General features: G+C 45.1%; 1 protein-coding gene across 2 annotated transcripts in view; it reads left to right on the forward strand.

The window, feature by feature from the left end:
• LOC147603988 (sodium/hydrogen exchanger 1-like) overlaps window positions 1-27,596 on the forward strand; it is a 77,074-nt gene that overhangs the window by 27,362 nt on the left and 22,116 nt on the right. For both annotated transcript variants that reach the window (XM_086795096.1, XM_086795095.1), the window contains exons 3-7: window positions 4,582-4,679; window positions 4,863-4,922; window positions 5,063-5,109; window positions 5,220-5,414; window positions 5,515-5,561. In XM_086795096.1, coding sequence (XP_086651222.1) covers window positions 4,582-4,679; window positions 4,863-4,922; window positions 5,063-5,109; window positions 5,220-5,414; window positions 5,515-5,561 — 447 coding nt within the window. The remainder of the gene's footprint in view (window positions 1-4,581; window positions 4,680-4,862; window positions 4,923-5,062; window positions 5,110-5,219; window positions 5,415-5,514; window positions 5,562-27,596) is intronic.

The following is a 27,596-nucleotide window of genomic DNA, read 5'->3' on the forward strand; positions in this document are numbered from 1 at the left end:
ATGGTACAAAAATGTAATAAACTAAATGTAAAAGGGTGACAGCAGGGTACAATGATAGAGCTAAGTGATAGATGAGGTAATGTACAGAAAGGATGTTGTGATCGGGCTATGGTACATTTGGAGGGTACCTGTTGTCGAGTAACTATAGAAAGTAAATGTTTGTAATGCTCAACTTTACTAGGGATTAGAATGATTTAAATCAGTGAAAAATGTAAAGCGTGTGAAAGGCTAAGGCTTTAGATGTAATGGGTGTGAAGGCAAAGGATCAAAATAATGTACCTGTGTGAGTGATATCAAAGGGTGCAAAAATAGTAGATGTCGGTGATGTGAAGAGTTGTACTGTTCACATGAAAGGTGATAACTATCTCAAAGCAATCGTGGAGAATTCTGAAATATAGAGTATCTTTGTTCGTGTTCATCTCTCTTCTGTTGTTTATGAACTTGAATCTCTGTTTGTGTGTTTAATTGAGTGAGGGAGAGCTTCAATTTCTGGCAACAGTAACATGAGTTGCTTTCTTGGATATGGGTTGTGCTAGAGGACTTTCCTCATGCATGGGTGCATGTACCACTTGGTATAATCAACATGGCTTTGAGAGAGAGCGATTGGTGGATTGTACGATTTGCTGGTATGGTGTGAAGGTCTATGCATGAGGCAAAAAGTTAGTACGACTTGCTATGGATGTATGAGTTGATTCAGTTAACTCATGACCGCACACGAGTGTACTCTAGGTGCTGCACACAAAATGAACTGTGAATGGGAGGCTTTAGCACAGAGTTAGCTTGTGAGCACTAGCAAGCATTGGCACAGATAGTTTAGCCCTTGAGATAGTTTAGTGCGAGGGCTAAACTGTGCAGTGAATCAATGCTAGGGTTGTCTTTGATGGGTTTCGTGACATTTCAGTTTTTTCTTTCTATCCAACTCCGACATTTGTCACAATGGAATTGGATTGGTAAGCAGGTTACCTCATAGGGATTTTGCAATTCCAGTGGCATGGATCTACTAAAGGAATTCCATACTAGCTTAGGTAAGGGCTAGATAACTTATATGCTATGATGGAATATAAGAATTCGAGGGTAGGCTTCAATTGATTGATTGATTGTCTCCTACTTGGATTCATGAGAACATGAATCCAATATAAGGGGGAGATAATGCTACATCCCTAACCGGGCTAGGACGAGTGTTAGTTGGGGGTTAGGATAACACGGAGTCAAGGGGATGTTCTAACCCAGGGTTGGTTGGGGTTAGGGCTTAGCCAGGCATGGGAGTTGATTGGACCCGCCCGAGAGGCTATGGGCTAGCAAGGATGAAGTCTGGATTGGCTTAGAGTCAATAAAAAGCTAAGTAGAGGCTTATAATGGCTAAAAGGTTAATAGTAAAAGAAGTGGAGTTTGGGCTCACTTATGAGGATTATGGGGGATCCATATGGTACAGAGTTCTACCAAGGTGAGAAGGACCTCAAGCCCAGAGTAGTTGCATGTGGGCAAGCGGTTTGATGGTATGGGATGCCAGGGCGTGCTGTCGGGGCTTGATTGACTCATGGAGATTTGACCTCAAGTTTGGGGCTGGTTCCGGACGAGAGCATATGGCTGGGAGGAGAGTTGCTAGTCGCTATTTATCATAGTCATCGATCTCCAGTTCAATGTGGGTTATTATTACCCTATTAGGGTTTCTAGGTAGGTGATCCTAACAGTTCACATGGCAAAGTGATGAGGTTCTTATGATGTGTGCTCCCAACAAATGAGATGATATTGTGACTTTGAATGAAAGCAGCTTTGACAGATTTGCAGATATCTTTTTGAATCAGAGTTTGCCACCTTAATTACCACAATCAGACTGGAGGAACACACCATATATATGGTGGCCGATGCTCAACCCCTGTCTAATTTTCCTTACCATGTGAACAAGCTGATGGTATTAGGCAGGCGATTGGAAGAGTTGGACAACCACTTGGAGGAGATGGAGAAAGATGATGGAAGAAGAATTTGACAAGCAATTGGAGGACTTGTTGCAAAATGTTTTTGTTCAGCTCAACAACAGCAACTGTTGAATGCTGAATCGGAGGCAAGTGTCCTTCAAGAGATTGGATAGTGCCATTGTTTAAAAAAAAAAGGATACATGATATCATCAGATAAGGATTGTTGACAAAAGAGGCACAACTTGAACCTAGTGTAAAGTGCATGCAATTTGGACATTTGTAATAAGATGGCAATGTGCTTCACAAAAGCCAATCAAAGTCTTGTTTGAAAGGCTGAGGTATACATGATGTCAACCTCTTGAAATCCTTTGATGTGTCCTAGTGTTGGCATCCAATTTTTCGCCTTGGCTTGTTTAAAAATTGTGCTACAACTGCATTGGCCAATTGCGGAGATTGATCCGCAATTTTCTTTGGTCGGGTTTGGATGGCACCTTAGACACTCATGCCAAGGTAGCTTGGCTCACAGTTATTCAGCCCAAACAAGAGGGGGGCTTGAATATTATCGATCCGGATGTTCAGTGCAGGGCGTTGCTTTGCAAACTTGTGGTCAGAGGTTTCCTACCAGGCCTTGGAAGGATTTTTTCTTGTCTCAGATTTTCGGATGTACACCAAGGGTCGGGAGAGACTGGATGCCAAGCACACGTTTTTTGTTCACAGAGGCTGATTTCAGGACACCATCTTCCCCTCTTATTGCAGCCATTGTCAGAGCATGGAGAAGCATGAGATCTTTTTGCAACAAAGGCCTCCCAGGTCTTTGGATGAGGCTGACTGACAACCTATTATGTGGAACGAGCTCATTAGGGATGAGCTTGGTCGGCCACTTGCTGCATCTCGTTATATGCAGTGGTCAGGATGGGAGAGATGTGCACACATAGTTCTTGCTTGGAAGACCTTTAAGAGTCTTCCGGAGGATCGGAGAGCTGCATCCATTCAGCATCTTAGGGGCTCTCTCATTCGTATTGATCAGATTGATGCAGCTATTTCGCCTGAGTGGCTTTTTGGGACCTTTCACGGAGACTATCATCCGAGTTGGCTTGGAGTTTTTTTGAGGATAGGCATACCTCTGCAGGTCATTGCTCTCTCGGGCCAGAAGGCTACAGATTGCATCATTTACTCTATCATGCCTTGAGGGAGATTGAGGAGATGTAGTATGGAGGAGATCATCCCAGATACTAGGCTTAGTCTAGTGAGGATTGTTGGTTGTTCGGGGAAGCATTGATTCATTGACCCTTCTTCTCAGATAGTGACTCGTGGCTCTTGGTGTTTGTGGTTATATAGTGGCAGTCCTATTAGATATCTTCAGTGGGATCTAGGAGAGTGGGAGTGGATTGATGCCTTTGATCCTTTGAAAAGCCTTCCTTTTTTCAGTGTCATTGTTTGGAATGCCAGGCTTCTCCTCACTTGATAGATGCATAGTTTCCCTACTCTGAGGCCTCATTGGGAAAGCTATGATATTTCTCCAGTGATATAGCGCAGATATTGGCAGACTTTGGCACTCATACAGAAGGAGCCAGATCTCTCATTTCTTTTGGTTATTCTTACATAGTGGTCTCCCCACCAATCAGTGGAGATTGGTTTTTGGTGTAGCACCTTCCTGTCCTAGGTGTGTAGCAGATTCTGAGACTGTACAACATTGTTTATGGGGATGCAGCACTGCACAATAGATTTGGGGTTCTGTAGCCCAACTTATGGGCAAATTGAGTGGCCGAGCAATACATGTGACTTGGGGGGTAATTGCTTGGCTCTCCCAGTCCGGTCCGCAGTTTTTTTATGAGGGCAGTAGTACAGATTCTGCTATTTTCATTCGTAGAGGTATTACCCAGCATGGTTTATTGCAGGATGTTCCTCACTATGATTATACACCCCCCAGACAGAGGATTGACACCAGTTGGGAGATTGTTGCCAGTATTACAGCATGGCAGATGTGGAGAGCTAGATGCACGGAGGCTATTGAGGGTGTCTAGATTTTTGGGTTTCAGTGCATTAGTACTATATGGGGTGATATCATCCATACTCTTATGGCTACTTGGGCTCGCATTCAGGGGCCCTCTCGTTCTGTGCAGGTGAAGCGCGTGATATTTATGTGAGAGTGGGACCATGGCATCTTCTTTTCCTCTAGTACCACAGGTCTTACATGGCATCATGATGCTCCTTAGTGGTTGAAATCACCTTACATATTGGGGTGATTCTATTCTTTTCCGGCTTATAGCTATGATTTTTGTATGTTTTTCTCATACTTAATAGAAGTCTCTTTCTAAAATAAAAAATAAAAAAATTGTGCTACAACATCATCACATTTTTAGAAGGAAGAGATACCACCCTTGCAAGTGCAAGGACGATCTTGGCTTTCGGAGCCTCAATCTTCCCCATGTACAAACCCATTAAGTGTATACCCTTAAGTCTGTACTGACAATTATCAACATACAATTGGGTTTATATTATGATTCAATTCTTCTTTTCTCATGTTCAATAAAAAAAAATACGATTTTGTAGTTTAGGTTGAATCGAGTATATGGAGATCACCAACACTTGTTGACTTATGAATTCTCTTTGACCTTTTTGACAACAATGTTTTTACATAAATCGATATGTTATTTTACTACAGGTTCCAAGTGAAGAAAAAACAATTCTTTCGCAATTTTGTGGCAATAGTGCTTTTTGGAGTGATTGGTGTCTTCATTTCTTTTGCAATAATTGCTGGAGGTATGGGTTTGTGATTGGAAGTTTCTGTGCATTTTTTTGTTTTTCTTGTGAGTGCGTAGTCATGTAAGCCTTCCAACGGTGCAGTTTGGATAATTATGCAGCACTTCAGTTTAATATATCTTAACGTGTCGGAGCCATTTCAAAACACACCTTGAGGGGAAGCTTTTTGAAAACTTGTCACAGGGTGTAGGCTGATATTTCCGCTTCTCAATGTGGAAGGTTTAGAAATCCGAGATTATATGGGTAAGAGTAACAACAGCAAACGTTTTGCATTTTTACACTGCTATGACTGTTTAGCTGCTGATTTTATTGTATTATGTGGATCTGCTATTGCTGACATCTTTATTTCCTGTCTTTTTTGTAAATGATCCTTTTAATGACAGCTCTTGGGGTGATATTCTCTGCTACAGATTCAGTCTGTACTTTACAGGCAAGTTGTATTAAAATATAGATCCCATCTTATTCTTAAGTCAGACAGTCGTCAGACTCTTGAGAAACCTTCTTAAGTTGGGTCTCACTAACATTTCATAGCATGTTCAGGTTCTTAGTCAAGATGACACACCTCTGCTTTACAGTCTAGTGTTTGGTGAAGGTGTGGTGAATGATGCGACATCTGTTGTACTCTTTAGAGCTGTCCAAAGCATTGACTTGACTGAGATTGATGTCTTTACCATCCTAGAGATGTTGGGAGAGTTCCTTTATCTCTACCTTTCCAGTACACTTATGGGTATTGCTGTAAGTGCTCATTTTTATTTGTCGATTCTGCTATCATGGTGTAGCCAAAATTGCGTAATGGTGGGGGCTAATTCTTAAGTCAGGCTCCTCATTTTTGCAGGTTGGCCTTGCAAGTGCCTATGTCATCAAGAAGCTGTATTTTGGAAGGTAATCGCTTTCAGAGTAAAGATTTGAATTTTGGGCATGTGAACGTTTTGTTTGTCATTGATGTAAGTTAGGTAAAAGGCTCCTTTCGGAGTCATAGTGTGATAATCTAATGTGAGGAATTGTGCCTTTTTAAACCTGATGGAATCAGGGTCTGCATAGACAGCTCTTTTTTCTTTCTGAGCATTTCTCAAAGCAGCATGGGCAGCAAAGCTTCTGTTTCCAGCAACTAAACCTCTATTAGACACTAAAAATCACACTGGGTTATTTTTTGCTCGCCCATTGCTCCCCATTCTCTGTTGCCTACCATGGTTGGTCCTTTTTTTAGGCTGCGTGTTTGGTCACTTCTGCCAACCTCAATAATGCTTAAATATTGAGCTCAACTAGTGCGGATATGGATGTGGAAGGCCAGGATGACACCTTTGTACTTATGCCATTGGCATGGTTGGTGAGATTATGGTTGATATGCTGCCAATGGTTTACAGGTTGTATGATAGCCACTTTGGTTACTAGAGTTATGGCATAGTTATAGCGTTAGCTCATATAGCTGGTTGGGTTCACACTAAGACCTTGTACTTTCCCTTAGAGTATAGTTGGTCGGGTTCACACTATGGACCTTGTACATTTCCTTAGAGTATGTACTTTTATCTTTATGTTATGGTTGTAGAGAAGTAAGAAGATAGAAGAAAACTCAGCCCTCCGTCTCTTGTGTGCTTCTCTACTAGTGTGTGTGTGTGAAGAAGTTTGCTTGCAAGGAGCTCAAGCTCACCCTCTCCCCCGCATTCTTCTATCTCTTTCCCTTCGATTTAGAAGCAAATCTTTGTAGGTAAGCTGCTAGTCAAGGACAATGGCAGTAGATAGAGTAGAAAGGGACATTGTCATATCTTGGGGATCTCTCTTCGGTGAAGCAAAAGCACAGTGTATACTGTGTTTTAGGATCAAATGGTTTGACTATCATTATTTTGGCCCTTTGGAGTCATTTCGGACTCTGTTTTGGCCCTGCAAAGTTTTCGCTGGCACTGCGTGTTCCTGTGCACGTTTCACATAGACTTTTGTGCACACTAGTTGATTTGAGGTGCCTACAGAGTATTTGGGAACTTCACATGTATGTTGATGCGATTGGTTCACATAAAGTGGCGGCATAACAACCATGAGTAATTGTGTGTATCTATTACATGGATTATTGGAGATTGCAAGATCGTTGCGGGAAGAGCTCGAGCTTTCGAAAGAAAATTCCATTTCACAACAGATAGAGGTCTTTAAGGCATGGCATGAGAGAGTCATCAAGGTTATGCATTGGTTCTTTTTAATGCATCTGATTCTGATGCAATAATACCAAAAGGTGCATGGAATATCTTGGTTAAAGCTGTATAATATAAGTGCCAAGGCTAGAAAGATGTAGTTAAAGAAATAGCTGCATAGTGTGCAAAGGAACAAGCTATGTATCAATGATTACTCTCACTGAAGATTAAAGGGCTTGGAGATATCCTTGCCTCTATTGGAGCACTAGTTGATGACGACGACTTGGTGTCGGTCATTTTGAATGGGCTTGGAAAAGACTGATGATGAGTTTTGGATATCTATCCAAACTTGGAAAATTTCCCAAACTTTTAGGACTTAAGAGTCCTTCTGATCAGCGAGGAGAGGAATGTTTAGAATAAATCATCCTCCAGTAATATACACAGAGCATGCCTTCTACATAGACATAGGTAGAGCTAGAGGTAGAGATGGATCTTAGAGACCGAAATGCAAGCTGATATGGAAACATGAATCATGGACAACAACAATATGATTTCAATTCACAAACATGTGAAGAGGCGACTCTAGAGGAAGGGGAAGCAAGAGAGACGCCGAGGTGGATGGCAAAGAACCATAGTCAAAATAGCATACAATGCTACTGTGTCATGTGCACACCCTTCGGGTGGACGGGCGGGCGCCCAAGTGTGGACGCCCGATGACCGGCTAAGAGCCTATTTTATAAAAGAGTGGCCAAGGTTAGTCATTAGTCATATAGAGTCTCGCGTGTCTTTGTGAGAGCTCTATGGTCAAGAGCCTAGATCTAGTGCAGACGTGCACCTGCTTTATGCAGCCGAGACCGGCAGTAGTCTCGAGGCTCGCAAGGGTAGCTTCGTGGCGGTATGGGACGTCACGAGGTGGAGATTGGTCGGTACGTCCATCTAGTTAGCTCAGCTCGTGGCTCAGTGGGGACAACCAAGACTTGTGGGCTTGCCCACGGCTATCAAGGTTGGGAGGTGAGTCAGGCCTACACCCCCTTCACGTTTGTTTGGTTTGTTTGGTTTGTTTGCAGGTTTCAAGTCTTGTACTAGGAGTGTTCTACGAGGAGATCCTATGGGGATTTGACAGTGGTATCAAAGCAAGCCTCGTGAACGAGCAAGTCGGTAGGTAGAGAAGAAGAGGTCGAAGAAAAGGTATGAGTTCGAGAAGCTTGCTGTTTTTGTGTTCGTATTGCTGTTTTTTCAATTTCAGCATGTTGCTTTTTCATCGTAGGAGCCCATGGTGATGGGGATTTTGGTCTTGTTATGGGTTCTTTGCTTAGCAAAGAAGAAGGCTGGATGTGTGTGTTTTCAACTGTGTAAACAGTTTGAGAAAGAGAAAAAGCGTGTCGGCTGTTAGAGAGAGAGAGAGAGAGAGAGAGAGAGAGAGAGAGAGAGAGAGAGAGAGAAGTAGCGCTAGTATGGTTGCTGCGCAGCCCACTTGTATGAAGAGGCCAACAGCATGAACGCTGCACCAGTCAGGTGGGTAATACACACACGTTGACAAGCGGTGCACGTTTGCAGGCGTGCTGGTACACGCAGGTGGTATTGGAGGTAGTCGAGGGGACAAGCGCTAGTAAGCAGGCGGACCCGTATGCAGGCAGTCGGGCTGGTATGCATAGGCAGGCGTAGGCGTAGGCGCAGGCAAGCAGGCGGTTGCAGCTAGTTACACACATGTAGGCGACGTGCGCAGGTGGTCCACGTAGGTCGACGGGTGTCAGATGGGCTGCACTAATTACAGGCGGGTGGCGAAAAAAAGAAGAAGAAGCAAAAGCGAAGCGCAAACGCGTGGAGTTTTTTGCTTTCGTTTTTTATTAAAAAACCCACGCCTAGAACTCCATCTCTTTGTTGACCACTATTCTATCTACTCTTTCGGGTATGGATACCTTGGTATCTGCTTTAGGCCCCAATATTACTCCAAAACAGTTTGGGGGCGAGCAAAAGGAGCGTACCAAGGAGATAGTGGATACATGGTTACATAAGTGGCAAGTCCATTTTCAGTTCTATCCATACGACGATGGAAAAAAGATCCAATTAGCAGCAGGTTTTCTCTCAGGCAAAGCTTTGCTTTGGTGGAAGGAACTCAACCCTAAACCAACGACTTGGGCACAGTTCGAAGACGTCTTCAAGAAAGAATTCCTCAAGAAAGAGGGTGACTATGATGTTGTTGCCCAGATTACTACTTTGACCATGATGTCGCAGAACCTCACTTATGAGGTCTATCTCCAGAAATTTAGAGACTTGCAGATGAAAGCTATGAAGATGGATCCCAGAACTCTTTTGGGTTTCTTCGTACTGGTTTACCCGACTTATACCGTTTACAGGTTAAATACAATAAATGCAAAACTTTGGACGAGGCCATTCATTCCGCTCGTATCTATGATGATACAATGGTCAAATCTAAGTCTAAATCCCTTAGCGAGCAGGGGAACAAGCACAAAAGGAAGTTCTCCGCACCAATGGCTAGCACGACTGAAGGGAAGTCTTCGGACCAACCTTCAAAGAATTCAACTTCGACACCAGCGAAGAAGAAACGTCTCCTTAAGGCTTTGAAGCTCAAGAAGGAGAGACGTTTCATATGCGAAGAAAAAGGACATATGCGTAATGAGTGCCCGAAGCAAAAGGATGCAAAAGCAGGACCCAAGCCAAAGGTAGCTAACTAGTTGTCTTTGACAGGTACGTCAGTTACTGTACTTTCTCGTTCTAGTACATGTTCTAATTGTCTGTTCAACTCTAAAGTTTTTGGCTTGCACGATCTTCTCCGAGTTTATGGAGAAGTGAATGGCCATAGAATCCACATTCTTCTAGACCCTGGCAGCTCACAACTTTGTTAATTACAAACTTGTGTAGAAATTGGGTCTTGATACAACGCCCAGCGATCATACCTATGAGGTACGCCTACCTGCGGGTCGGCAAGTATGGGATCGAAAGGTGGAGACGCTACCGATCCGGATTCAGGACTACAAAGATACTCTGGAATGCTATATTATGCACCTAGAACATGTAGACTTGTTATTAGGGATTGAGTGGTTTAAGACTCTTCAAGTCCAGATAGATTGGTGTAGTCATATTTTTTCTTTTAAACATAGGAACACCCAGTATAGTATCTTAGGTGATTGTATAAATCTCTCTCAGGGACCTCTTGTAAATACAGTTGATTTTGGAAATATAATGGATTCTTCTTTGTATACTGCTTTCCATTGTTTCTTGCTTCCACTTTCTTCATTTCTCATACCTTCTATGGATGTCAATGAATTAAGTGTATTTGAAAGCAAAGAATTACAGAAGATACTTGATTCGTTTCAAGATGTATTTCCTAAAGAACTGCCATCGGGCTTACCACCTGAAAGGGCAGCAGATCATCGTATTGACCTGATCCCTGGTGCTTACCGTATTAGTATTCCACCTTACAGGTTGAGCCAAGCTGAGGAAGATGAGTTGGCCAAACAACTCGAAGATTATTTGAGGATGGGCCAGATCCGTCCAAGTAAATCACCTTGGGATGCACCTGTGTTGCTGAGGAGAAAGAAGGACAACACCTGGAGAATGTGTATAGATTACAAGAGATTGAACAAGCTGACAATTAAGAACCGTTATCCTCTCCCTAGATCAGATGACTTGATTGACCGGTCAGCAGGAGCGAAATATTTCACGAAGATAGATTTACGTACTGGCTATCACCAGATACGTATTCATGAAAGGCATGTTGAAAGAACCGCCTTTCGGACTAGGTATGGCCTGTACGAGTTTCTCGTATTACCTTTTGGGTTAACCAATGCTCCAGCCACTTTCCAGTAAATGACGAACGATCTTTTTCGTGAACATTTGGAAAAATTTGTGGTTGTGTTTCTGGATGATATTTTGATATATAGTCGTACTCTTGAAGATCACGTCAGACACTTCACGATTGTCTTAACTATTTTAAGACAGAATTGACTATATGCTAAATTAAGTAAATGTGAGTTTTTCACAGACATCATTTACTTGGGACACAAGATCACTAGAGATGGATTGAGCATTGACTATGACCGAGTTCAGAAGGTTCTGGCTTGGCCTATACCGCGAACAGTGAAACGACTTCGTTCTTTTCTTGGTTTTGTTGTTTTTCTTCGGAAATCTGTGCGGGAGTACTCTCAGCTCACACTACGTATGACCGACTTGTTGAAAGGTCGTGGACGTAACTCAAATCAGCCTATCACTTGGAATAACGATCTAGATATGGCCTTCAGACTTTTGAAAGATAAAGTCAAGAAAGCACCTATCTTAGCATTACCCGATCCTAGTCGGCCTTATGTTCTTGAAACTGATGCCAGTGACTATGCTATCGGGGTTGCTCTATTTCAAGATGGTAGACGTGTTGCTTTTGAAAGTAAAAAGCTAGACGACACTCAATCTCGTTGGCCAACTCTTGAGAAGGAGCTTTATGCTGTGATTCACGCTCTCAAGGTTTGGAGACATTATTTATATGGCTCCAAGTTTGTGGTATTGACTGATCATCAGTCAATCAAGTATGTGTGTGTTACGGATGATTTGAGAGGAAGGAAAGCTCGATGGGCTGAATTAATGCAAAATTTTGATTTCGAGATTCGTTATAGAAAAGGGTCCATGAATAGTGTTGCAGATGCGCTTAGTTGATTTAGGGAGGTGAATACTTTGTCGTTCACCGAGATTTCTATTGACTTATTTCAGTCATTGAGAGGGCTTTGTAGGATTGATAGTTATTTTGGTCCATTTTGGCAGAAGATCCAGGACGGGAGCTCATTGATTGACCAAGACTCGATGACTGAGTAGCCTACCATTCAGGCTGTAGGAGGCCAGTGGATGATTCGGAATGGTTTACTATTCCGTAGTGACAAAATTTGTCTACCACAGATCCCGGATATTAGGTCCAAGATTCTTAAGGAGTGTCACGACGCTCCTTCTGCTGGACACCGTGGGATACACAGGACATTATCGTTAGCGAAACACGCTTTTTATTGGCCAAAGATGAAAGAGTATGTAGAAGATTATCTTCTCAAGTGTCAAGTTTGTCAAGCAAATAAAGCTGAACGCTTTAGACAGTCTGGGTTGTTGCATCCTTAGTAAATCCCAGGTAATAAATGGGAAAGTATTTCCATGGATTTTATTATCGGATTTCCAAGAACACATCAAGGCCACGATTCTATTTGGGTTGTGGTAGATCGCTTGACAAAACTGGCTAGATTTTTACCAGCCCGGAAGACCATTACAGCTACGCAATCAGCAAGGCAGCTTATCCAGCAATTGTTTAGACTGTACGGGTTACCGCACGACATAGTCTGTGATAGGGACTCTAAGTTTACGAGTGATTTTTGGAAACTTATTTTTGAGAAGTTGAAAACAACTTTGAATTTGAAATCCTTATATCATCCTCAATCTGATGGCCAGACTGAAAGAGTGAATCGGATTTGGGAGTATATTTCGAGCATATGTATCCAAAAGGCAGAGTTCATAGGAGGATTATCTTTCTATGTTAGAATTTGCATATAACAGTAATAAGCATACGAGTACAAGTTTTAGTCCTTTCATGCTTATGTATGGTTTTGAACCTAGATCACCTGTTATAGTGGGATTCTCAGTACTTCAGCATGATGCAACACGTAATTTTTTGCAAGATATGCAAGAAATGTTATAAGTTGCGAAGGAATCTATTAGAAGTGCTCAAGGCCGAGACAGATTTTTTTCTAATAGACATCGTTCACCCAGAGAGTTCTCCGAAGGAACGATGGTGTATTTGCGAGTTCCGAAAGATTCCGAGACTTTACGGACATGTCGATCTCTGAAATTATCCCCTAGATACTGTGGACCATTTCGTATTACACGATGGATTGGTTCAGTTGCATATGAATTGGATTTGCCTTCTTATGTGAAAGTTCATTTTGTATTTCATGTCAGTAGACTTAAGGAAGTACTAGGTGAAACAGACCAGTTAGTTACTCCTCAAGAAATCATAGATGTCGACGACATGACATTTGTTCCACACGAACCTGAAAAGATTCTTGGATTTCGTGAAAGAAGATTGCGTAATCCGCTTATCACGGAATACAAGATCAAGTGGAAGGATCGTGTTGAGGAGGACGCGACATTGACTACTCTTCAGAGAGATTACCATGGCTTTTTAGTGAGCTCAGGAGTGAGCTCTTAGAGGAAGGGGAGTATGTCATGTGTACAGTGTGTATCTACCGTGTGCTACACGCACACAAGACTAGCTTCGAGGTTTTTGGGAAGCTTGGAGCTAGGCAGGCTAATTGGCGAGCTGAGTTAGGGATAGACTAACGGGCGCGCACCCAAGTATGGACGGGCGGGCGTCCAAGTGTGGACTCCCGATGACCGGCCAAGAGCCTATAAAAGGGTGGCCAAGGTTAGTCATTAGTTCATAGAGTCTCGCGTGTCTTTGTGAGAGCTCTATGGTCAGGAACCTGGATCTAATGCAGACGTGCACCTGCTTTATGCAGCCGAGACAGGCAGCAGTCTCGAGGCCCGCAAGGGTAGCTTCGTGGCGGTATGGGACGTCACGAGGTGGAGATTAGTCGGTCCGTCCATCTAGTTAGCTCAGCCCGTGGTTTGGTGGGGACAGCCAAGACTTGTGGGCTTGCCCGCGGCTGTGAAGGTTGGGAGGGGAGTCACGCCTGCACCTCCTTCACGTTTGTTTGGTTTGTTTGCAGGTTTCGAGCCTTGTACCAGGAGTGTTCTACGAGGAGATCTTGTGGGGATTTGACAGCAATCCAGAGCATATAGTATGGTCAAAACATGAGAATATTGTGTTTCCCTACCCTGGACTAGCGTCTTGAGAATATTGTGTTTCCCTACCCCGGACTAGCTAGAACGCATGGTCATTCTAGTAAGCCACTCCCATTGTGACATGCGAGGGATTGATCATAGTAAATAACCTTAGGCTAATACTAAACTTCACTTAATGATACTTAAGAGATAGACAACGGTGTCAATGCAATGCAATGCAGCTGTATTAAATGGTTAAGTTACAATGAAGATCTATAAATAGATCTATGCTGTCCCTAGATGAGTATCTATCTCGGGAAGAGAGAGAGAAGCTGAATGCTGATGATGAAGGACTGTTCCCTTCTCCAATGCTGAGGTCCACCCTTAGATGCCAGCTTTCCTCTATGTAGGAGGTAGGAAGATGAATTGCTGAATGAAGATGCTGATCTGTTGTCTTCCCTTTACTCCCTAGGAAGGAAACGTTGAGAAGATGAAGATCTATGAGATGAATCCAATGAATTGATGATGCGCTTCTTTATATACGAGGGGATGCTGCTAGTCGGCCAGCTTGCCTAAGTCCTCACGACTTCATAAATGATCTATATGTTGGTGTTAGCTGCCAAATGACTTGGTTGGGTGCTGAACTGCTGTCCATACCAGTCGGCTGCCCATTCTACTTGCTCAATGCTTGAATGCTATGCTAAATGCTAGAATGCCATGCTTGGGAACATGTTGTAAAATGCCTGGATAATACTTGATGCTCATGAATGCCTGCTTAATGCTTATGAATGCCTTGATGATGCCATGTCACTGGTACACCTAATGGGTGTGCATGTGACATTCCCCTCTGCTAAACTGTTGCTGGGTGGTACACCTGACAACCTTTCAACTCCTTTGTTGATCCTCCTCCACTGAAACCAGTGCCCCCTGTCGACTGTAGGAGTTGAATCCTTTGAGCCAAAGACTTCTTCACTGCGGGAACTGAATGGCAAATGCTGCTAAATATGCTTGGAAATACTTGAGTCACCACTGACCTGTTTGTGAAATTCTTTCACACACCATCTTCATCGTTCCTGAACCTTTGAACCTCTTGAGGCGATGTTGGAGCAAACTTCCGTCTTCTTATGTGGAAGAGAACCCCTTGTTGCCAGTTGAAGCCCAAAACTCCAATTACTCCTTTGATGATGGATGTCATTCTTTCCCAGAAAACTCATGGGTAAATCATGTATGCCTTGCAGATTCAAGACGCTTAGACTGACTGCTAGGATGACTACTATGCTGATGCAAGCCCTGTGCAACCCTACATGCATATTTGGTCTTAAAGACCCATTTGACACCAATGACTGACCGTGTCGACGGCCTTGGTACCAACTCCCATGTGTTGTTCTTCTCGATGGCATCAAGTTCCACCTGCATGGCTTTCCTCCGAGTATCCTGTGAAAGGGCTTCCTTGACGGAAGTGGGCTCCTTGTCCCGCACGATACGAGACATCAAAGCATAGTTTACCTGAAGAAGCTCTGCTGAATGACTTTTGTCTCGGACTTTGTGCGATCTTCGAGGGCCGTTCTCTGTGGTCCATTCTAAGGAAGCTCCGTGACATTTGACTCCCGAAGGGTGTCTATCAACCACCGGGGTACTCGAACGGACCGTGGAGCCTCCTGCTTTTGCAGGGGCTCTATTCCAGCTGGGGGCCCAACCTCCTGTACTGACTGTGGTTGTCCAGCTGAACAATGGACTGGGAATCATCATCAGACTCCTCTGGGTGTGGCGGCTCCTCGATAGTGGATACTGGAACATGCTCATCAAAAACCATATCCCAGCTGACAATAATTTCATCCCTCTCTGGATCATACAATCTATATCCCTTGGAAAGAGAATTATACCCCCCACAAAAATAACCTTACGGGATTTGGAGTCAAGCTTCCCCCTCTGCTTCTTCGGAATATGTACATATGCATCGCTCCCAAACACACGGAAGTGGGAGACATCAGGTTTCCTGCCAAAGTATGCCTCAAAAGGAGTCATGTGAGGTACTGAAGTCGTAGGGTATGGAGAGCCGTCGCCACAGCCTCTCCCCAAAGTGGACGAGGAAGATCCTGATGCTCCAGCATCGTCCTCGCCATCTCCACCACAGTCATGTTTTTGCGTTCGACAACTCCATTCTCGGAAGGCGATCCTGTATTGGCGAGTTCCCGCTTGATGCCATGATCTCCACAAAATCTGACGAAAGCATTCGAAGAGAATTTACCTCCTTTGTCAGTCCTGAGAGTCTTTACCTGCAATCCAGACTCTTTCTCCACCATCACATGCCAATTCTTGAACCGTGAAAAAGCTTGGTCCTTCTGTGAAAGAAAGTAGACCCATGTGAATCTGGAACAGTCATCAACAAGCAGCATGAAATATGGAGAACCTCCCAATGATGGTGTCTGCTGAGGTCCACACAAGTCAGTGTGAATCAACTCCAATGGTTTTGAAGCCCGCTTGGAAGCCTGCTTTGGAAAGGATTCCCTGTGCTGCTTACCACGTATGCAAGACCTGCAACGTCCTTGCCTATTGTCAACATCTGGTCCCGGAAAGCTCGTCGCAGTGCGTCCACATTTAAGTGGCCAATCCGTAAGTGCCACAGATCTCTGACCTGAGAACCTGTCAATGAGGAGAGTGCGGAGAGCTTGTAGATACCATTCTCCACACTGCCTTCCCAAACAACTTGGCCATTCTCACGGTCCCGTAGAGCAACTGAATGCTTCTCAAATTCCACCCGAAAGCCAATCTTGCATACTTCATACACTGACAGAAGATGAAAACCAAGAGCAGGGACGTAAAGAACACGGGAGGAATGCTTACCCCCCTTGCCGTCGGGAATAATCTCCATCCGGCCCTCACTGTGTATCGGAATGGTGGAGTTGTCGCCCAATGAAGATGCGACCTGACAACCGTTTGAGATCCAAAAAGAAGTCTCGGGAAGGAGTCATGTGTCTGGAAGCCCCACTGTCAAGAATCCACTACCAGGTATCCTTTGCGGTGAAGCCAACTGCCTCCTCACTCGAAGACGATGAAGCATATGAGTCCATCATCTCTAAGTGCACAAATGCTGGAGTCTTTGCAGCTGAGGCTGAAGAATCAGCACTCTTCCCAGTCCGCTTAGGACACTTCCTCCAATAGTGGCCTTTCTCGCCACAATCATTGTAGGACTCTCGGCCTTCAGTTTCTCTCGATCCGTGTCAGGCTTCTTCTCAGAAGACTTCTCCGATGAAGCCTTCCCTTTGCTCTTGTTGTTATTTCGGCCTTTTGACTGTTGGCCAGTTAAGGCCTCCGAACCTCCGCTGTGAGGAGGGTTTGTGAATCGTTCCTCCTAGTCCAAGACCCATGGGCACAAACTCCTCCCATGTAATGGTGTTGAGCCTGCCACTAGTAATCAAAGAAGAGTAGAAAGCAGAATATTGAGAAAGCAAGTGGGACAGCAAAGTGATGGCCATATCTTCTGATGATATCTCCTTCCTAGCCTGAAGGACTCCTTGCTGAAGGGCCTGCAGCTTGTTAATATGCTCCCGCATCGTTGATGACTTTGCAGGGTTCATAACCCACATCTGTACTACCAAGGAAATCCTCTTCATGGGCGATACCCTATTATAAAGAGAAGCCAAGTGCTGCCATATGCCTCTGGCTAGCGTTATATGCTTTACATGATTGATTACTTGCGGTGTGCGGTTGAGGAAGATAAATGAACGGACCCTGGCGTTGACACGATCCCACAACTGTGCCTGTGCCTCGCGGTCCTTTCTGGTTGACTGTAACTCCCCTTCCTCTACTTCCGGCCGTGGAACCCCGACAACGATGAAATCAGCAAGGTCATATGACTTCATAACAGATTCCATCATAACCTTCCATATGCTGTAATTGTTCCCGTCCAACTGATGGTCCACCGGGAATGTGGGGAGTGTTAGGATCTTCACATGCTTCTCAGCCATCTCTAACAAATCTGCCATGGCGGGGATGTAACTGAAAAGGGTGCGTGGGTGGGAAAAAAAACCTACACCTGCAAGTGGCTGTCCAGCAAATCAGCCCGCCTCCTCTTACTTCTTCTCTTCCCAAACAGTCCACCAATTAGCAACGCTACAGTCCCCCTCTTGCTCACACAACTCCCAAGATCTATCAAGAGCCTAGGGCTCTGATACCATGTCAAAATACAGAGCGGAGATAATAACCAAATCTGAGACCACAAAAGCAAGTAGAGTGCAGAAAATGGACAGCAGAAGAGAAGGAGAGAGATAGACGTGTAACTCTACTCTATATACACAAGATCCTGGAATGATTCAAGATAATAATAGCAAGGGGTGTGGGGGTCCATTATATATGGACCCCAGGTAGCAGTCGGCCTGCTCCAGAGGCAGCCGACAGGGTCCAATCCTCCACGACTAGCTACAAGGGCCAGCATACATGAGTCGGCCAGGACTGTACATAAGTCGGGTACAGTTTGGCCAGAGGAAAAGCGCCTGCTAGCTCACGACTGCCCCCCCAAGCCACAGATAAATGGGAAAAATATGGGGAAAAATACAGGGGAGTGAGGAAAAATGAGAAAAGCACCTACAAGGGCGGGCACACCCACAACAGAGGCCCTGGTGTCTCAGTAAAGACAGGAGATGACTTCTAACAGTCCAATGCTGGCCGACAGGTGTTGATGATGGCTGACCAACATCCTCTACAAATATATAAGAACAAGCCACAAAATTCAGTCATTCATCAAATTCATTCATCACATCTTGAGGTCGACATCAGCATGAAGTCAACATCAGCATCAACATCATAGATATGTTCACAGATTGTAATCATTTGCATCATTAATATAGTTGCATTGCATTCATCTAAATTCATCTCTACAATAATTAAGTTGATTAAGGTTGTGATTACTACGGTCGACCCTCATCATGTAACATATTGTGGCAAACCAAGGCAGATAGCAAAGGATTGCTATAAAAAGTAGAATGATATAAACAATTGAAGTTGCGACAATCAAGCGAACTATGTATCATCAAGTAAGCAGGTTGAAGATAGAGGTGAGAAACTATTTGTGATACAATATATGCTTAGTTCCACGACCGTAGATGCACCGAATTCAGGAGATGTATGGTATTTGATTCGGGTGTCTCTAACCACATGACTAGCCATGGTGAGTGGTTAAGAGAATTGAGTGATTTGGAAAAACCAGGTTATGTAGAAACATGTGATGATACCACACATCTTATTGTGTATGCTAGGAAATTCCCTTTGTCTACGAAGGATGGCAAAACGAAGTATCTTGTTGATGTGCTTCATGTGCCAAGCATAACAAAGAACTTGGTTTATATTGGACAAATGATTGAGCAAGGTTTGCAAGTGAGGTTTAATCCTCATGGATGTTATAGCATCCCACACCACTAGGCCGAACCACCCACCTTGCATCTCCATGGCCATGAGGTCTTGCAAGTCCTTGGTAACCCTCCTGTCTACTGCATGGACTCATAAGTGCCTGGGTTAGTGCACATTCGTAGCCCTAACCCTAGGTTGTTGGGATGTGACATACTTCCCTCCTCGTGTTCAATTTATGTCCTCTTGAGGTCCTCGTGAATGCATAAGGAGACAGGCCTATGTAAGCAAACCTCCGGATCCGGACATCCATAAATAGTATCTATTGTCTCTTATCTAGGACAGTGTAAGATTCCTCTTGTAAACCGGCTTTGATCTTCAGACAAACCAAAGGGCGGTGCAAAAACAAACTTGCACACAAAACACTTCAACACCTAGAAAAGGAAAACAAACAGGGGGAGCTAGAGTGCTCTTGCAAACAGTACACGAACACCGATTGGCCCCAAAATGCAGTGGCGTCCTATATCATGGCTTCTTGTCCACTCGGCATCCACAAACAAGTCCAGCTATTGTTCACATTAAAAGACTCCCACACATTGAGTCCTGCATACAGAAGCTTTCTCCCATGATCAGGGTTGCCACAACCATCCATAGCCTCTCACCCTATGAACAACATCACACCCTGACACATCCAGGGCTCTTGCATCACAACAAAGACTCCAAACTATTTCCCAAAAGAGAACTCGCATCGCAGCACATCATACTATAAAACTTTTGTCCTGTTTCCACACATAACCATACATAGCACCATTCAAAGACAGTGCCAACAACGGCATACATCCAGTGACCTTTTTCCTCATGAAACATCCGGAAACATAGATATGCCCACAACTGTAGGTCCCTCTGTTCCTTTCAAGCAGGAAGAAAGCAATTTGCTCTATGAACATGCACCCATGCGAGCTTGCATCACTTACATGCCAAGAAACATGTCCAAGTGACCCTGTACTTGCAGCCAACCAAAACAGCCCATAAACAGTCTCAAAGCAGCCCCGATTGTCAGCCTCCTTCAGCCCGCTCCTTTCCATGGGAGAGAGAAAGAGAGAAAAAATAGAACAATCCCTTGGCTGTGCACCTGGGTGCGATTCCTGCAGCCAGCCCTCCTACAGCCAAGCGAGAAGAGATTGTGCACGTGTTGCAGCCCAGCCCGACGACTTTGTTGCCAAGAGGGAGCCCACGTGCTGCAGCCCGACTCCTAGCAAGATGGAGAGAGAGAAAACCTGCTGTTCAGCCTTGTGCGCTGCCTGCAGTCTGCTTGCCTCCTTCCAAAAGAGAAAGAAAGCATGTGTGCTACCCCACTTCAATTCTGCTGTGCGCCTCCTGCTGCTGCTGACTGCACACCCCCTTCTAAAAGAGAGAGGAAACCCTGCAGTCCTGCACTGCCAGCTTTTAGCAAAGAGAGAGCACGTGTTTCAGCCCTGTGTGCCTGCAGTCCAGCCCGCCTGCGTGCCAAGCGAGAAATGAAATGATATATTAACGTCTCTAAGAGGCCATAATGGCCTATGAGACCAAAACTGAGAGTACAAGTTGGTGTCTCATCAAAGAGAACAACTAAATGAGACTAAAAAGTACAATAAACTGATTGTCCTACAGTTATAAGAACAGAACTGTAAGACTCCGAGATGATACTGAGTAGAAAATCCTGGAAAATATTGAAAAATGTATATCAGGTAGATCCATGTATGCTGATCAGTTGAAGTGTTGCCCTCTCCTTAGATCAAGGATCTCCGCCATGGGGCTGTCTAGAATGGAGAGGTCATAGAAGAGAGGTAGGCGCCTCCGATGCCGAGCAGTAATGGCTCTGATGTGGCGATGGTGAGGATGCCGTGGTCGGGATCCTAGTGGGCGTGGCCGACGAGCACGACATAAGAGAACTGCTCTATTTGTGGTGACTCCCTGGGAGCGTGGTCGGTGCCCTGATGGCCCAATGGAGGAGGTATCAGGAGGTGTGTGGGTTGGGTTGCTGGTGCCGAAGAAATCTGTCAGAGTCCTCTGTCTAGGTATTGTCACCAGCCTGGACATTTCCCAGTATGAAAGGAGTCTGGTGGACTCCAGGATGTCTAAATATTTGGAAAGTACAAGCTTTGGGAATGGGGGATTATCCTAGAATACAAAGGACCACACTCCTAAAATTTAGGAGAGTTGCTATTTTTGGCCCGACTCCGATGGAAATTCTGTTCGCGTCATTACATCTGGAATTGAGCAGATACCAAGAGTTGGCAAAGTGCCTATGACAGAATGTCTACCAGTTGGGATATTTTTAGAGATAAAGTTTATGGAAGGACCCATCTCTTAGATTGGGACACGTGGCAAGAAAGTGGACCAAAGTGAGACAAGTGGCCTGATACTTGTTAGAAAGTGGATTAAAGTGAGACAAGTGGCCTCACACTTGTCACTTCAGCCATTGTGTGGCTCTCCACTTGTCATTGTAGCCTTCTCTTGCCATTTTAGCTCATGGGAGGCCCAAATCTATAAATTGGAGCCCTCTCTCTTCATTAAGAGAGGCTCTCTTGCTACACACTAGCTTGTACCACCGTTACAAGTTGCCCTAATGATGGCTACTCTCTTTCTCTCTCACTTGAAGGCTGCCCATGAAGAATACCGGCTGTTGGGGACTGTTTTGGAGGCTTCCATCACGAAGAAATACTGAAGGCAAGGGTATTCAATCATTTATTATGATTTCTAGTCATTGTACTTGATGTACCAGTCTTTGTACCTGATGTACCAGCCATTGTATTGGCTGTACCAATCCTTGTACTTGTTGTACCACCCATTGTACCGACTGTACCAGCTTATGTACTTGCTGTACCAGCCACTGTACCTGCTGTACTAGTCACTGTACATGTTGTATCAGCATTTGTACGTGCCGTACCGGTTGTACCAGCCACCGTACCGGTTGTACCAGCCACTGTATCGGCTGTACCAACCACTGTACCAGCTGAATGGAGAGTTGTACTTGCTGTACCAGCTCTATTGCATGAAGACCCGTGGTTTTTGGGGAAGAATCAGTACCCACAAGGAGGTATATGGATTATGTTGTTGGCTCGGCATTTCTACAGCCTATGTTCCGGCTTGGTTGCCTCGTGTTGGGCTGTGTTATGGCATTTGTATATGGATAATCTGGCATCTCCCATGGGGAGAGTAAGGCCCTCGAAGCTTGTACATGATATTATTTTCCTTGGGTAATAAAATACTCCAAGGGGGGGGTCGGCCCATTCCGGCCTCTATGCGGTGTCACACGTGCAAGCTCCATTTTCAGCATTTGTGGATGTTTTGTCCAGCTTTTATGTTTTATGCAAAGTGATGATGGATATATGTTAAGGTTGTGGCCATGTTTAAGTGTTTTGATATACATTGATGGTATCAACAACTGTGTCAAAGGCCCTAGTCCCCCGGGCACCGCCGCGAGTTACAGGTACATCATGGCTCGGCCTCCTGTCTGCCAAGAGGGTCTCTCTGTGTCTCCTGAGCTCATGTAGAAACAATCCCAGGCATCTCTGATCCTCAAACTCCATGACCCTGCGTAACAACCCTCTCGGAAGAGGTAGTGATATCTCCCTCGGATCTCATAATAGACTGTACATCGGCAAATGTAGTGTTCCTCTGTCTCTACCTCCTAGTAGCATAGCTGACAAATGCGGTCATCCAAGATTTGATGCACATATCGCCCTGTCTCAATCTGCAGCTGGTGTGATGAGGTCTAGATCTGTCCAATGGCACAACGTATCCCATGTGATAGGTGTACATCCATGTACGCCGGGCAGGTGATAAAATCATATGGAGAGAGGTGTAGAAAATGGCTCTTGTAATGAGCCATTTTCGTGCGTAAGGGCTCAAGGGGGCTAGTCCATGTCCTCTCTATGTCCACTCTGATGATACCCATCCTGATCACGCGGTTTTGCTCTGAGCGGGTGAGAGCCAAAAATGGACAATCCAGATTGTACTGAAAGGGTGGTAGTGCCTCTATCCGCAAACCATATAGGTCAAACCATGATCTCATCTGAGCGTACCAGCAATGAGTATCTCCATCCTCCTCTGCCAACTGTATGGATGAGGTCAATGCCAATCGGGAGTACCTCTGCTGAGGGAGCTCCCATAGCCGCTGTAAAAAGGTAACTGCCTGGAATAGGGCCTCAGTTACTTTTGGTGGGGCACCCAACTTAGCCCGAACAATCTCATGTGGTACTGCTGATTTGCTCCGAATCATGCGGGCAATCATCATAATCAGTGGTCTCTCCATTTGCCTCCATCCCTCATATGTCCCTCTCTGAGATCTGTGATGTATATTGGGGTTGCGGTCGGATACATAAGATTTCAGCAAGTCGAGGACGGCTGAATTTGCTATTTCACTTTGCCCATCTGTCTGTGGATGGTAAGCTGATGAGAAGTTCAGCTTTGTACCCGTATTGTCAAACAATGCGGGCCAAAATAACCTTGTGGTTCTAGGATCTCTATCCCCCACAATAGATTTAGGCATGCCATGGTGTTTGAATATCTGTGCCAAAAACATCCTAGCCATATAATCTGGCTTTATTGTCTTGCGCACGGGAATGAAATGTGCCTGCTTGTTGAACCTGTCAATGATGGTCCAAATAGCATCATTTTCCTGTGGCGTCCTTGGCAAATCCATAATGAAATCCATAGCAATGCTTTCCCATGGTTCATTTGGTATAGGCAAAGGCTGAAGCAATCCAGGTGCTTTATGTCGGTCAAACTTGACCTTTTGACATACCATACATTCACGTACATACGCTTCAATATCCTTGCGAATATCTGGCCAAAAGAAATACCTCTCCAAAGCTTGTGCTGTGGCCAAAATGCCTCTATGACCTGCATATGGAGGAGCATGGCACTTATCCATAACCTTATGGCGAAGGTTCTTTACTACACACATACGATTTTGCATCATGAGATATCCATCTCTTATTACATAAGATGGGACAAGAATACCGTCTTGCAAATCAGTCCATACATGTGCAAAATCCTCATCCAGATGATAAGTATTACACATATCCGATAAGTCCTCATGGTATGCAACTGTAATAGCATGAACCTGTGGTCGTCTAGATAAGGCATCTGCCACCACATTCTTTGTCCCTGGAGTGTGTAAAATCTGAAAATGAAACATTGAGAGGAAATTTGCCCATCTCATATGCTTCTCTGAGAGCTTACTTTGAGTCAAAAAGTATCTCAAACTTTGATGATCAGTTTTGACCATAAAATCAGCCACAAGATAGTGTTTCCAAATAGTAAGGGCATGAATTACAGCCAACAACTCCTTCTCATAAACCTGTAAGTGAAGCTCTGCATGTTACAAGCGTCTGCTCTCATAGGCAATGGCATGTCCTTCTTGGTTCAAAACAGCCCCTATGCAGTCCCCACATGCATCACATTCCACCACAAAAGGTTTGTGCAAATCCGGAATAATGAGTACCGGTCCCGAGATGATTGCACTCTTCAACTTTTGAAAGGCATCTCTCTCTTCTTGTGTCCATTTAAAGATTGCTTTCTTCTTCGTTAACTCGTGTAACGGAGCGGCAATGAAAGCAAAATGCTTGACGAAACTCCTGTAGTAAGCACATAAACCAAGGAAGCTCCTCACTTCATGGACTGATTTCAGCTCTGGCCATTCTTGCATGGCTTGTATCTTTGCGGGATCCATGCGCACACCATCCTTTGATACAATGTGACCAAGATAGTGAATCTCTGGGAGGAAGAATTCACTCTTTTTTGCATTTATGTAGAGCTGATTTTCCTTAAGCTCTTTAAACACAATAGCCAGGTGCTCACGATGTTGGGCTTCATTCTTTGAGAATACAATAATGTCATCAAAGAATATACCCGTGAACTTTCTATGCTTTCTGAACACCCTGTCCCCTCATCCTGTTGAAGGTAGCGGGTGCATTTGTAAGGCCAAAAGGCACCACCAAAAACTCATAAAGACCAAAGGCTGTTCTAAATGCAGTCTTGTGTACATCTTGAGGTGCCACTCTCACTTGATGATACCCACTCTTGCGGTCTATTCGGCTGAAACATGCCGAATCTTCAAGCTTGTCCAAGATGTCATCAATGCGCGGAATCGGAAACCGATTCTTGATGGTTATCTTATTGAAGGCACGGTAATCAACACACATCCTGTAAGTACCATCCTTCTTTTGAACAAGAAGTACCGGCGAGCAATATGGCGAGGAACTAGGCCGAATCAAACCCTTTTCCAAAAGTTCATTCACCTGTGCCATAATCTCTTCTTGTTGACTAGCACTCACCCTGTATGGTGGCCTATTAGGTGGAGAGCTACCGGGAATTAGATCTATGCAATGATCTTCCGGCCTCTCGGGTGGCAACCTTGCTGGCAAAGCATTCGCAAAACAATCTTTGAACTCATTCAAAAAGTTAAGCTTGTCTTGATCTAATGGCTGTCCATGATACTCAAATCAGGTCACCAGTTATGATTCCAAGCCTGAGACCGTTTTCCAATGAGGGGAAAAAAACTGAGCTCTGATACCAATGTAACGGGAGGCGGACGCGTGTATTGGAATCGTATAAATGTGAACAAGATTCTGAGACTTAACACTTGAGCATTACAACCACAAAGCTGAAAATGACAGTACACCACATAAAGGGGCCGATGATAGGCTGACCCCCCCCTTTAGGTTATATTACCAAAAGAGTCTGCAAAGTACAAGATTACGGGTGCCTGGGGATTCACCACCAGCCTGCACCTGATTCTTCCAAATACATTATGAATGAATACATTTCAAACAAGAGAATCTGTAGATACATCCGCCCTACACATAGGTACATCTGCCCTGCACAAGCCTCTTCACAGGTACATCCGCCTTGCACAAGAGTATCACAATCCTCACGGGTACTCCGCCCTGCACAAGAGTATCACAATCCTCACAGGTACTCCGCCCTGCACAAGATGTAAATGGATCTTTAGGCCCTGTTTCCACGCGAGAAACTGAACTAGAAACCTGTGTTCTCCGCGAGCAAGTGTCCCCAATGCTTGCCCTAAGCACCTGCTATACCAGGAATCCTTGAGACACATCCATGCTCACATATTCCATTCAAGGTTGACATATACGTACGTACGGATCCGATCCGTACCGTACGGATCCGTACGTGAGGTTTTTTTTGGAGCTGAAAATCGTCGTGCGTTGTTGATTGGACGCCCGCCTGGCCTTTGGGTACATACTAGGCCTTTGATTAATGTACATTGTATTGTATACACTTATTGCAGAGAGCGTGCGTTACAGAGAGCAGAAAATTATCGAAAAAGACCAGGCGAAAACATTTGCACAGCGTTGGAACTTTGGCGTGCCTGTAGGTAAACTGAGCATCTTCCTCTCTCTCTCTCTTTCTCTCTTCGCTGCCTGTCTACCTGCGCTCCCCCCTCCCGCTTCGCTGCCCGCTTGCACCCCTCCCGTTTCGCTCTGCGCCCCCCCCTCCCGCTTCGCTGCCCGCTTGCACCCCTCCCGTTTCGCTCTGCGCCCCCCCCCCCTCCCGCTTTGCTGCCCGCTGCTTGCCTACGCCCCCCCTCCCGCTTCGCTTCCCGCTGCTTGCCTTCGCCCCCCCCTCCCGCTTCGCTGCCCGCTTGCACCCCTCCCGTTTCGCTCTGTGCCCACCCCTCCCGCTGCCTGCCTGAGCCTCTCTGTCACTGTTCGCCTGCATTCGCCCGTCCCCCTGTGTGCAGCTCGTCTCTTTCGCCAGGCCCCTCTGTCACTGTTCGCCTGCATTCGCCCCCTCTGTCACTGCTCGCCTGAATCTGTGTGCTTGCTTTTCCCACACACCCTTGCTCAGGCCCCCAAGGCAGCAACATAATGGGGACTTGAATTTCATCCATTTCTTCTCTCTCTCTCCAACATATTTACCTGCTCCTTTCAAACATTCCCTCCCTCTACAATGGAAGGGTTTGTAGATGACAAAATCAGCCAGCTTGATCATATACTTAGGGATCTTATTAAGGACCAGAAGAAGACACTGGACAGCACTATCACCGCCATCAAGAAGGACTTATTGACGCGCATGGGGAAGCTGGAGGCCGAAGCCGAAATATGGAAGGAAGAGAAGCTTACCATGCAAGAGGAGTGGGAGAAGGAAAAGCTCGCCATGCAGGAGGAAATCAACCTTTTGAAGGGCGAAGTGGCATCCTTACGCGATCGTCCACGGGAGGAAGGAGAGACTCTTGAGGTGGACAAGGAGGCAATCAAAGAAGAGATCACCAAAACCCTCACCCACACAATTGAGGGAAAAATGGAGGCGGCCCGCGAAGGATGGGTAGAAGTGATGAAGAAGAACATTAAAAAGGAGGTGCAAGAAGATGTACAAGTGATGAAGAAGAACATCAAGAAGGAGGTACAAGAAGATGTACACATGATGCAGTCTACTCTTGATGAAGAGAAGATGCGATGGATCCGGCGCCTCAACATCCAAGTAACAGGGATACCAGAGAGCACTACCTCCACGCTCGAGATTGACAGGCGGAACCTATGTACCAAGGTAGGACTAAAGGAGGATGAGCCGCTCCCATTCACTAGAGTATGGAGGACAACCCCAAAGGACTCCACCAAAGGCAAGGCCTTAGTGCTACAGTTCCCGGACGAGGAGAGTAGGATGAGCTTTA

This window comes from Cibotium barometz, chromosome 62 (assembly GCF_041138505.1).
Source record: "Cibotium barometz isolate CiBa-2024 chromosome 62, ASM4113850v1, whole genome shotgun sequence".
Lineage (NCBI taxonomy): Eukaryota > Viridiplantae > Streptophyta > Polypodiopsida > Cyatheales > Cibotiaceae > Cibotium > Cibotium barometz.